This window comes from Halyomorpha halys, unplaced genomic scaffold (genome assembly GCF_000696795.3).
Source record: "Halyomorpha halys isolate HHAL.00 unplaced genomic scaffold, Hhal_1.1 Scaffold183.1, whole genome shotgun sequence".
Classification (NCBI taxonomy): Eukaryota; Metazoa; Arthropoda; class Insecta; order Hemiptera; family Pentatomidae; genus Halyomorpha; species Halyomorpha halys.
The window spans coordinates 661,709-675,100 of NW_027114717.1; the positions used below are offsets into that span (position 1 = coordinate 661,709).

At 28.2% G+C, this 13,392-nt stretch overlaps 1 protein-coding gene across 2 annotated transcripts in view; it reads left to right on the forward strand.

Moving 5' to 3' along the window:
• The window catches only part of LOC106679186 (PAT complex subunit CCDC47), a 13,550-nt gene extending 6,061 nt beyond the window's left edge, over positions 1–7,489 (forward strand). The window contains exons 6-11 of one of the 2 annotated variants that reach the window (XM_014418199.2): positions 1,883–2,041; positions 2,764–2,954; positions 4,014–4,182; positions 5,447–5,581; positions 5,672–5,761; positions 7,207–7,489. In XM_014418199.2, coding sequence (XP_014273685.1) covers positions 1,883–2,041; positions 2,764–2,954; positions 4,014–4,182; positions 5,447–5,581; positions 5,672–5,761; positions 7,207–7,212 — 750 coding nt within the window. In that variant the 3' untranslated portion in view covers positions 7,213–7,489. Of the gene's footprint in view, positions 1–1,882; positions 2,042–2,763; positions 2,955–4,013; positions 4,183–5,446; positions 5,582–5,671; positions 5,792–7,206 lie in introns of those variants that run through there. The other variant, XM_014418198.3, reaches the window with a different exon arrangement.
• Positions 7,490–13,392: the final 5,903 nt, after the last annotated feature.

Here is a 13,392-nt window from a genome sequence, read left to right on the forward strand (position 1 = left end):
TATAAATGATATAAACTAGTAGATTTAAAATGAACAGGAGACGTATTAACACGTAAAGTAGATATGAGAGAAATAAAAACAAAAATTTAATACTCTAAAAGATGGAAAATTAAAGAAGTAAGTTGAGAATAAATAAAAGTCGACAAAGAATAAATAATAAAAACCATATCAGAACCAGTCAACTGTTGGAGTTGAAAAATAGCGAAAGTGTGACAAAAAAGCAGAAGTATACAGACAGAGTGAGTGGAGGGGAGGTCACCATTACAAACGGTTATATATACATTCATACTTGAAATACAAGAAAAACATGATAATAATAACTATAAAAATTATATAATTTAAGAAACAAATATAAATTAAATGATCGAATACTAATTTAAAAAAAAAAAAAAATCATATATTGATAGAAAATATAATAAAGACAATATAGACACAACACAATAAATGTAAAAAATAAAATAATAAAAACTATTATATACAATGGTGCAAACCTTAATATACAAAATAATTAGATAATGATAACAAACATTTTCTGTATTGATCATGATAATAATATTTTATCTACATTGATAATTGTTAATTGAAACAATGTGAAGTGAAAGTTTACAATAAAAAAACAAAAACAAATAGTTAAGATAATATTATTATAATGGTTTAACTATTATAATGGTTTTCTCACAATGTAAAAATAATTGAAGAAATTAAGTGTATTGTTAGTGTACGTATTACTCATAATTTCATTCTTTTTTTTTTTTCATCATGTCTTTATTTTTAATCCTGCTTTCCCTTCTTTTTAATTGGTCCTATAACAGTATCTGGCCATAACGAAGCACTCTACAAATGAATTCATGAATAGATATAATCATTTGTTGAGCCTGCGACTAGCTTCCATTAAACCAATAATAGTGAAGGCAGAGCTAAATGGCATAAAGCAACTATAAATTACTGACACTGGAAATCTATATAATGAATTAGCCAAGTATGCAGGATCTCATAAATAAGTGGTCTTATTGTTAGAGCTGATACTAGGGGTATTCAGGTTAGTATAGGATTGTGAGCAGCACTATTTAAAGTCATGTTAAATGCATAAGAGCTCCTTGTGGATTTTCTGAGCAACTTGTTTTATAACCTTTCCTTTCAAAACTTCATTTTATTGTTTACTTCTAAGTTTTGATTATATTAATTTACTACAAGCCTAAAGTGGAAGTTGTGTGAAAATATGGCTCCTCAGTTCCTTGTTGATCTTCTAAATTATGAGGAAGAGAATCAAGATGAGCTAATTGACAACTGTTGTCATTACATTATTATTGTCACACATTGCTTCATTAGTTATAAAAACATCCAAAACAATACTAACACAATCAAAACACAGACTACTAACAAGTAATATGTATAATACTACATTGCACTATAATACTACATTTACTACGACAACAAATAAAATGGTCTCTGAGCTTAGCTGGTCTGTTGTGTGACGTCATTCTCCATTTAACATACCTAGTAACTGACTCTCAACCATGTTATATCAGTTTAACATAGTAAAATAAGGAAAAGTCTAGACCTATTGCCCGATTCTGAACGGCGTGGGATAAAAATTTGTGTTTTCAACTGTTATCCATGTTTTTTTCTTATAAAAACTCAAATAAATATAACTCTCTTAAAAAATATTAGAGATTACAAATTAAAGATTTCCACTAAATGTAATGGGGTTCGGTCTGCCAAAAGAGAAAAGAAGCATTCTATCTAAATTAATATTAAAATGTTTATTGCATAGTGCCTTACTCACTATTTATTTATTACCACTTGCTCCCGGCTTTTTTATGTATAAATATTTATATACTTTATTTTAATATAAACTGATTTTAATATTATTTTTTTTCAGAGACAAGATTTAGTTGCAATTATTGCACAAATGATGAAGCCAACTCAGGATCAGATCCATATAAAGGTCGATATGAACAAGGAGGATATGGACACATTTGTATTCTGCGTCGCTTCTAAGAAGACTGCTGTTAAGCTTTCGAAAGACATGGCTGATTTGGTACTTGGTTTCTTTCTTTTTTTTTATATGAATCTTGATATTATTTAACCTAAATTAAATTGTCTTTTATTAATTAATTTAAAAACAGAACTTAGTAAATATTAATTCCTAGAAAGGTGGTAAGGTCGGGAGATGGACAAAATAGGTTAAATATTTTACTAACTGTAAAACTTAATTAGTGTCATCATAAATTGGGTAAAAGTTTGGTGGTCAAGCTGGATTCTGACCAAATCACCTCCTTGCACAACCGTTGGTCTAGTAACAATACTTGCTTACAAAGTACTGCAACCTTATCCCTTCATAGGTTATACAGATATTAATTTTTATTTATGCATATTTACTAACATTTTTTATATTTTTCAGTATGTTTATGTTTTATTATTTTCTTACATTGCTTTTTACCAATGTAATATTACTGTTCAAGGCAACAGTCATCACTTTTAGTTTTGTTTCGCTATGGATGTAAAATATCACTACAATATATTGGATAGTAATTTCATAAAACCCTTTGATTTTTGATGTCGTTTTTTGATTTCAGGCGCTTTTTAAACATTGCTCTATCATAAAGTCTCTCCTTCCCGTTTTAAGCTAATATTCCAAAAGTGATATAGAGCCGTCGCTCTCCGGGGGTTTAGCGGGGAAGGATAGCCTTTTTTTATAACTGAAAAATTAATTGAATTTTTTTTTAAACTTGTGTTAGAAATTGTGTTTGTTCTTTCCAGAGTGTGTACTGTGTTGAACGTAGAGGTGGAGAAAAAATGGGATTGCCATCACAGTTCCAGATTATATCAGAAATGGGAGAAGTTACCTCGGCAATCTTGGACTCTAAAATTACTGCCCTCTTTAACAGGCACCCTGATCTCATTGATTTTATCCATTTCTCGGACCAATATTCTGGGCCCAAACAGACTGAGTATGTTGATATCTTTATCTTCTTTGTCTGATTTAAACAAAAAATAAGTATTTTAATATTAATTCAATTTTGTTTTATCTCCAATCATATATATCATTTTTTGGTTAAAATTTAAAATGTGACTTATGACAAAATAAAGTACGAAGAAATGTATGTACAATTATCCCTTGAGTTGTACAATTAATTCATTATGTGTTGGTCGAAATCATCAAAAACATTTAATTACCTCTCAACTTGAAACTATAAATATATGGCAAAAACATTTTTTTTACATGTTTTTTTATTGCATAAATATATAATTTACAATATTGTTTTGGGATACCCCCTCTTAAAATACAATTTCCTTGATACTCATTACATTTTAAATAATTTCTCTATTTTACATTTTGGTAAAACAAACCGAAGGAGGAAAAAAAAACTGAAACATTATTGAATAAAAATGAAATACAGAACATTGAATAGAATAAAATACATATCATTGATTTATATATGTTTGCTACTTTTTGGTTTGTAGTTTTAGTATAATTTCCTATTTTTGTGATTAGAGGATTTAATGAGTTGGGGCAAGACTGGAAGAAATTATGTGTCAGTTTATATATGTAATCCTGTACGGTGTCTATGTTTTATTCAGAGTGCATTGTAGATATTCTAGTAATATGGGTAGTATCAACAATTCTGAGATTTTTGTTATGGAATACTTTTTTTTTTTTTGTTTGTAGAACTAGTAAAGCTTCAGATGGGACAGGCATAAGTTAAGATGGGTTTTAGTACCACTTTATATAGTATCAGTTTGTTTCTACTGGATAATTTTAATTTTTTATTAAATTATGGATACATTTTCGAATTTATGTAGTGGTTAAATAATAGCTTGCTGCCTAAAGTATTTAACTGTTTTATGTCAAAAAATATATTTTGTTATTGGAATGAGATTGTAACTTGAGAGTACTTGTATAAAATTTGTTAAATGTATCAGACTTTTGATAATTAAAATGGAAATTTAAGGAATCAGTAAATGAAGATTTGTTCTATATAACCTTGATATAATTTTTTTTTTTTAAGGGAAACTAATCTTACTAAATTACCTTCTACTAAGAAAGTTCTGATGTTCGGTTTTAACATCCCAACCAAAGACAGATCGGTTCAGGAAGCGATGGATGCCCTTAAACCACTCATGAACATGGTTTTCTATTGCATGGATAAGATTAAAAGATACAGGCTTAGCAAAGAGGTAAGCAGTTAAGTGAGGCCATAGAGGTAAAAATTTATTTATAAGATGCATTTTAGAAATAGGTATTTGGAAGTGGTTCTTTAATTGGCAGGGGCAACAACTTTTATTTTTTTTAAATTTGTAATTTAAGTTTAAACCATTTCACTTCTCACTTGAATTCATAAGATTTTTTTTTTGAAAATTTAAATACACTAAATAAAAATGATAGTATGTAAACAAAATTTAATTTAATATGAATGTTAATTGATGTTTATTTGTAGTCAGGGGTGCCATAATCTTACTTAGTCCAAGAACCCCTGCTAAAAAATCGACATTATTTGATGAAAACTTTAATAGTACTTTTTTGAGACTTTATTGCTATACCAATAAAGAAATGAGTGTCTGCCAGTCAGATCATGCTACCTGCAAACTGGCGGCTGTTTCAAAACGTTAAAAAAATTAATCTTTCATTCGGAGCTGGAGAGCTTTAAAACTACCTACAATCCTAGAAAACCTGATAGAACATCATTTAAAGTAGAGTAAATTGGCTAAAATATGAGCCCTAATAAAGCTATTTACATTGAATAGTTCCTGAGATATACCGTTTTAGAAAGCAACATTTCATAAACAATGTTCTGAAAAATAGTTCATGAATTTATTTTGGGAAATCTATATCTCAGGAATCATTGTACGTACAGATGCTTACTAGCACTCAAATTAAAACTAGTTTAATGTACTATGTTGTTTATCTTCCTAGGAGTAGTAGCTTCGATGATATTTGACAAAATAAATCTTGATTATTTATTTTGATATATCATGGAATGAACATAAAATGATTCCTGAGCTTTCCGAAAAATATATTGGGAACTATTGAACGTAAACAACTCTATTAGGGCTCAATTTTAGCTACTTTACTCCCGTTGGAGTCCTATATTGCCTAACCATGGTTGGGGGTCAAAGTCCTTCATTTTGTGGGACCGCCACTCAATGAAAAAAGTCATCATCCCAGGCCGGATTCGAACCGGCACTACCAATAGACATCAAATTGGTTAAGACACAGTCTTACCACTGAGCTACAGTTGGCCTAGGGCAAAGTTATTACAATTAACTGACTAACTATGGTGTCTCAGATGTTCCTCACTCCAGCCTCTGGAGCCCAATAAAGCCCGCCTTTTGGCTTCATTAGTCCTGGCAGCTGACCCACTCCATTATACTCTTTCTTCCTGGCTTGTAATTGATAAAGCACCTTTTATAATGCAGATCAATATTTTTTTTTTTTCAATAGGGAAAAAATAAGGCTGATAAAAATAGACTGAAAGTGGAGGAGGCCTTTTTGAAAACCACTCATGCAGCACGTGCAGAGGCAGCAGCGGCAAGGAGGGAACAAAAGAGAAGGCAAGAGAAAGAAAGAATACTTCAGGTACATATTTATATTTCGTTTGAAAGTGCATGCTAATATTTAATCCTTTTGTTTCTCTTGAATATAATTTAAAAGATTAAATTTTTCTAGGAGGATGATCCCGAAAAACAGAGGAAATGGGAAGAGAAAGAGATGAAAAGACAAATGAAGAAAAAGGCACCAAAGATGAAGCAATTAAAAGTGAAGGCTCTTTAGTCAATTTTATACTAATTAATTTATTTAAAATCATAGTATTCAGTGTTAATGTAAAATATTTTCTAATTTATATTTATTGTGTTTTTATTTATAAATTTATATGTATGTTGTCAATGGTATTACATATTTTATTTATATCGTGAAAAATGGATCTTTTAGTTTAAATGTTTTTTTTTATTGTACGTTAATGTTTAAGATTTTTGTCGATTAAAATCATCACTATTTGTTATACCCTCAGATCGCTTACTTTGAACTATATCTTATAGTCTAGATGATTAGTACTTAATATGTCATTGTTACTGCTTATATTTTTTTATTTAAATTATTGTTTTTTGTTAATAATGATCTCTTTCTGTAGGAACTTGAGCTATTTATTGGAATAAATAAATAATCTTATTAGGCACTGTAAAAAGTTAGTACATTGGATTCCTAATGTATCGTTCAATAAATTGTCTTGTAGTTTTGAAGTAATATGATAAAAATTTTATTTGTAAATAAAATGAGTAAGTTTTCGTTTTGAAAAATCTTTCAGCTTGATTCGTTGTTTGGAAATATTTCTATAAATAAAGCCCTTTCAGGGAGGGGAAGGGAGCAGTCTTTTTCCTCTGAAATTATTTTTTATTTTTTTTATTTTGGAATTCAATTTAAAAATATAAGCATATAAGTCACTATTCTAGATAAATATAAAAAACAGTGCTTAGTCGGATGAAGATATGTAAAATCAAATTTAAATTCAATTCGATTATAGTAGGAGAAATTAGTAAGATTGATTAAATATTTCCGCACGGAAAACATAATGCTCTCTGATTTTCATTGCCAGTAACATTATTCTCTTATTGAATAATGTTAGTTGTTTAACATTAACAGTTAATATTAAATAATCATTCTCAATATTGTATGAAATAATTAAAATATTTTTTGGAATTCTTAAAAAAAAAAATATATATTAATAATAAGAAAAAGAATCAATAAAAATTGTTACACTTTACTGTCAATCTTAGGAAATTTAAAATTTTGATTTGTAATTCAAATGTTGAATTTATCTTGCATGAAATCATATGAATATTTCTAACTTAAACTGGCATTAAAATATATTGTGTGTTAAAAAATATGTTTTCTGAGTAATTTCCTAAAAGAAAAATAAAGTATTGAATATAAATAATTATCTCAATCTTGTGTAATATTTATTCTAAACTATATTATATGATACAAAAACAAATAGTGCAAATTAAAAATATATAATATAAATACATAATAATGTGTTAAAAATATGATTCGATTTCGTTAGTACATAAAATTAATACAATTGTCTTTTATTTATTGTGACTATATTTTTCAATACTTTTTATATTTGACTTTGAATTAGGTATTTTTCTTTTAAGTTTAATTTTTTTTCTTTTTTTTCTGACTCTTTATTTTTCTTTTTTCAGCATTAATGCTAGGTTCTGACATTTCTTTAAAAGGCACCTGTAAATTAGGGCAGTCGAAGGAAGAATTGTCGAGCTGGCGTCGAAGCTGTCTTTGGATCTCACCGAAACAGATGATAAAACCAGACTACAACACCTCAATATAAATAAAAGTTATCAGTAGAAAAAATCCTTCATATATTTTAATATGAGGATACGGTGTTAATATGCTACTGACTTCAGAATTATTAAGATGATAGCCAATTTGTTATATTATGGATTATATTTTATTTAAATTTTTCTTTTATTTTTTTTTTTTTATTTCACCTTTTTTTCTTTTCACACAATTCCATGATAAATTATCATTTAAATACAGTTACATTCTATCAGATTGAACTCGCATCTATGGAAAATCTATATGTAGATTTTTTTTTTTGCTGAAGCCTCACTAAACAGACAGACATAAACAAAAGGTTTTACACCTTTAAACAGCAACAAACAAACAGACAGACACTATTATAAAAATATTTAATGAATTGAGTTGAAAAAATTACATCCCATTATGGAAGTCTTGGTAAGAATATTCTTTTTCTTGACTGGAATTCAAAGAGGTAATCCAGCTATGACAAGAAACAAATGTCAATTATTTTTCAAAGTTTCCTTGAGATACACAAAATTGCAGCACCACCAGAAAACTGTGTTACTAACTTAGCCACCACTGAAATGACTGGCTTCAAGATTGTTGCAATTACAAAATCAAAATTTATTGATTGAACTTAACCTTCGTAATACCATGTTCTGTAACAAATACTGAATACTGCGAGGGTTTTTTTAGGACCCCAATGGAATTTTTACATTCCTTAATTATTTCATTAATCCTAGTATTAACATTCCATCTTGTTAGTGAGAATAAACGGCTAAATGGATATAAAGAACGGATTTTAAAAATATTTAGAAAGAAAAAAGTAATTTGTCATTCCATTCTTGTTATATTATATAAAATACCATTGAGGCTTATCCAATGTGATTGTATAGAAGATAAAGTTATTCACGATTGATACTGATTATTTTTTATGATCTGTGGACTTTACTTACATGATGATACTTGTTTCCTTTTCTTCATCGTGGCCAATTTAAATCATTCCGTAAATACCATGGTCCCAAAGCTTGTGGGATCAGTAGGGACCTCCGTGATTTTATATATTATATTTTATTTTATACCAGATCGGCCTAGTATGGGCCTTACATGGTTGATATAACCATTATATTATATATATTTTTTTAACAGTTGATTATGGTGGGAGGGTATAGTCTCGTACAAAAGACACCCCTAACTATATACTATGTTGTTATTAAAAGAAGAAAAAAAATTATAAAATAAATAGATAAGAGTAATGCTTCTTAATAAAAGAGGAATGTAAAATTAATTACAAAAAATAATGATATTGGTACACTTAAATAAAACAAACAATTGCCCTCTAATAGTGAAAAGAAACAAGTTAATTTGAAAAAGGGATGAGGGAAGAAAATATAAAAAAATAAATAAAATGAGTAATAATAAAAAGTAAAATTGAGGAAGTGTGACTATGAATTAATTTTATATTTATTAAAGTTTATAACAGAATGTTCTGCAGCAGTCTGGGCTTCAGTCTTCGGGTTGTGGTTGGGTTTCTCAGGTTGTATGTCACAGCTCCTTTAACTGTCGGCAACTGGGAGTGGAACTTCATGAACTGTTTTTTGATGTGATCCTCTATTGACTCCATATGTAATTCGCGATGCAATTGGCTATTTCTTATGAACCAAGGAGCAGTTATTAACTGCGATTCTTAGGACTTTATTTTGAAAAGATTGTAGTTTTTTTCTTTTCGTGAAGGATGCCGCCCCCAGGCTTCACAGCCGTACATCAGCAGTGGCCTGAGAATTGTTTTAAATATAAGAACAGTTGTTTCTGGTTTTAGTTTGGAATTTCTGTTTAGGATAGGATATAGCATTGCTAACCTTGCATAAGTTTGAGTTAGTTTGATGTTGTTTTGGTGATTCCAGGTAAGGCGGTGATCTAGGTGAATTCCCAGGTATCTTACTGTTTCACTGGTAGGATTCCATTTCACAATTTTACCTTTAAGGATTAGATCCGGTGATTCTTCCATGATATTTTTGAAGTTAATATTATTGTGTCACTTCTCCTTGCTAAATTTGTCCACCGGATAATATCTCAATATTATCTTGGAAATCTGCTCCACTTGGTTTATATTGCTGCTTTGTTCGAATAGTGGGTGATGTAACAAAAAAAAAAAAGTTGGTTTTATTTTGAAATGGACACATTGCAAAGATATTACAATTGATTGTGGTTTCTTTGTCTATAGTGAACCTATAGGCTGTCCCAAAGGTAATAAGGTTATCAAAAATAAACCATAGTCCATGGTTCAATCTGTAGAATACGTTAACACAAAATAAAATAATTTTTATAAAAGTTTGATGGTCTGGTTGCATTCAAACTAACTCCAATAGTAACTGCATTAATTAATGTGTGCCATCGTTTTCCCCCACTTCATCGGGGCTAATAAAGATATAAACAACTAACATACAGTAACAATGTAAGAGGGTAGATAACATGAAATAAAAGTAAACGAAGGTATGGCTAAAAATGATTTGTGACTTTATCTAAAAATGAACTAAATAAATTAAAGAAAATAACAATAAGATTTACAGTGAAAAGGATAAATAAACAAGAATTACTAAAGGTATTAGGCAAAAAATGAAAATGGAAAAAATAAAAAGGAAGACGAAAGAGAAATATAAAAATGCAGTACCCTCTAAAAGATGGAAAATAATGAATAAAGGGAGGTCCTGTTATGTTCATTATTTTAATTATTTCTTGACTTTTAGTGTGTACCGTTTATTTTTTGTTTATTAATACTTTTCACTGTACATCTTATTTTTATTTTCTTTAATTTATTTATTGATTGGAGAAGATGATCGGGGAGAGGGGGCGGGTTGCGGTCAGCAAAGAAACATAAACAAAAAAATATTTATTTATGCTGACGTTTCGACCTGATTTTCAGGGCTATAAAAACAAAAAGACAACAACCATCATTTAAAGAGGAAAAAGTTGATTAGTAACTATAGACAAAGATAGTAGTAGATTGATTATATTATTATTTATATACATATAAATGTGAGTAATAAATAAATGATACAGTGGAAAGAATCTATAAAGAATTAGTTTAATCAATAATGGAGCTTATGAAGAAAAAAAATATGTAAAAGGAAAGAACAGGGGATAAGAGGAATAAATGTAGAAAGTAAGAAATGGGATAGTAAGATTATAGGAAGAGAATCATATTGATTCAAGTTGCAGGAAGAGCCACTAGAGTGCAGGCCGGCATATTGTTTTTTTTTCTTCATAAGCTCCATTATTAATTTAACTAATTCTTTATAGATTCTTTCCACTGTATCATTTATTTATTATGTTATATGTTTATATGTATATAAATAATAATGTAATCAATCTACTACTATCTTTGTCCGTAGTTATTAATCAACTTTTTTCTCTCTAAATGATGGTTGTTGTCTTTTTGTTTTTATAGCCCTGATGAAGACCTGAAAATCAGGTCGAAACGTCAGCATAAATAAATATTTTTTGGAAGATTGCTGATTGGCGTGTGTATCAGGAATGGAGTATGGTCAGGGTGCAGAAAAAAACAGTAAATGGGTATACTATTTTTATTTGAGCCAAGGTTTCGCCCCACGTTGCAGGGCTTCGTCAGGGCTAAAAAAAGATACTAACACTTGACATAGTTACAAAAAAAAGAAAAAAAAATAGTGGAAAAAACAGAGGTATACAATGAAAAGTAAAATTTAATAAGAAAAATTAAAGGTTGTAAACAGTAAATGGAAATGGTAATAGTAACAGAAATTAATTAATTATCAAATGAAAATTAATGAGACAGAATTCATACCTGTTTTGACGGAAGTCAAATTCAGAGTGAGCCCTTTGTATTGGGAGGAGTGGGGATGGCAGTTAAGCACGCCAGATACTAACAAAAATAATTTTAAAGTAAACAATTTAAAAAAAAATTAAAATTAGGTAAACAATAAATGATAATATACATAATAGAGGGGAAGAAGAAATATTTATAAAATTATAAAAAAAAATACCCTACTGTACCACAGGTTATAAGTCGATTCTCATAATAACAAGAGGTCTATCTATCTATCCTTGACAAATTCCCTTTATCTATCCAAGATCTCCCCCATTCTAATTTTGATACTTACTGGATCATTAAGTAGTATCAGAAGCTTTTCGATATTTTTCTTATCTAGTTTAATTTCTATTTGAGTTATTTTGACCACACCTGGAATATCTTCCTTTTATATACTACACATGGGCAATCAAATATCTTCAACAAAATAAAATAATTTTTTTTTTCATATGAGCTATTCAAGCAAAGCAATGATGTGATTTACCATAATTTGATGTCTTAAATTCCTCATTACGTTTGTTTTAAATAAATAAACATTAAAAGATTTATAACTCTATTAGTGATAAGATCACCTTTATACTTAAATATATGAAATTATTAAAACTAACTTCTTATAACGGGTATTGGCCCATAATTTCTGAATACTGTTTTATTTTAAAGTCATATAGACTCAATGACTTCTCTTTCAAATAAGCTCAATAAAACTTGAAGCTTTAAATGTTCCATAAGTGAGGATAGAAAGAAACAAATCTTGGTTGGTTGTTATCAACAAATCCAATGAGGAAATTAAAACTTTGTAAATCCAACTTTTTCAAAAGTTTAGGGTTTAACCTTTGATCTCAAAGTAAATAAAATATGTATCACTATACCTATTTTTAGGAATGAGGTAACTAAATTCTTAAACAATTATCAGATCAATAATAAAAGTGCTTATTTAAGAAAAATAATTAATAATAACTTTTTGATGTTTGTTCCAAGAATGAGTTTTCTGTGTTCCAAGGTTTTATACACTAATTCTTTTTTTATTGAATCTTCAATTTATAAGTTATATTAATAAGCTAATAGTGGATAATATGTATGAGGAGATGGGTAGGGATGCAGTCAGCGAAGAACACAAATAAGTAAAACTGATTTAATAGTCCCAACAATTCATCCAGAATTTCAGGGCTAAAAACAAGATAATAACCATAATGATTAATTAGAATTAAAGAAAAACAAGAAACACATAATGTAAATAAGTAGTATTAAAGAAAATGTATAGTCTAATATAAGCAGATTGAAACTATATAATAATATACAGGGAATATAGTTATATTAAAATTAAGAATAAAAACAGAAAATAGTATAGATATGAGATTCAACAAATTAAATAAATACATGTACAAAATTTAAAATTGAAGTAATATAAATTTTTATATTACTTCAATTTAAAATAATTTCCAATTTAGTATACGAATATATTTAGTTATTTGATTTTTATTTCTAAACTATTTTGTTTTTATTTTTAATTTTAATGTTAATAGATTAGATTTTATTTTATTTGTGAAAGACAAAATCTTGTACAAATTCATAACACAATATACAATTATAAAACAAAACCTGAGTCTAGTGCTCCATTACAAAAACAATAAACATAAGATAAAACAAACTTTAAAATTTTTTTTTTCTCCTATTCATTTCTTTTGTTAAACTTTATTTATATTTTGCCTCTTTATCAATTATTATGGTTACATAAATTTTCTTTCTCTCAATTTTTTTTTTATATTTCAATTTTTAAATTATTAATAACTAATATGTTCACACTTCTTTGCATTATATAACTTCATTTTTATTTTATTTCCTTAATAATGTTATTATACCCACTTTTTCAATTATCTATGAATACATTTTATTTCCCACTTCTCTCATCACTTCATTTTATTTATTCTATTTTGTAAAATTATTCATTTTATATCATTCTGTTTATACTTTCTTTTTTATTTTCTATACTTATTGTGGTTGTTATCTTGTTCTGTTCTTAGCCCTGAAGAAGGCTAGAAACTCTAGCCGAAATGTTGGCACAATTATATAGGTTACACCAACTTATTTGTGTTTCATTTTGACCGCACCCCCAACCATCTTCTCGTACATGATCCACGGTCAACTATATCTCATAATTAAAAGATAAAATAAGTTCTCTATAACAAAACAATAAACAAAAACAGACTGGATTATACACAATTATTAA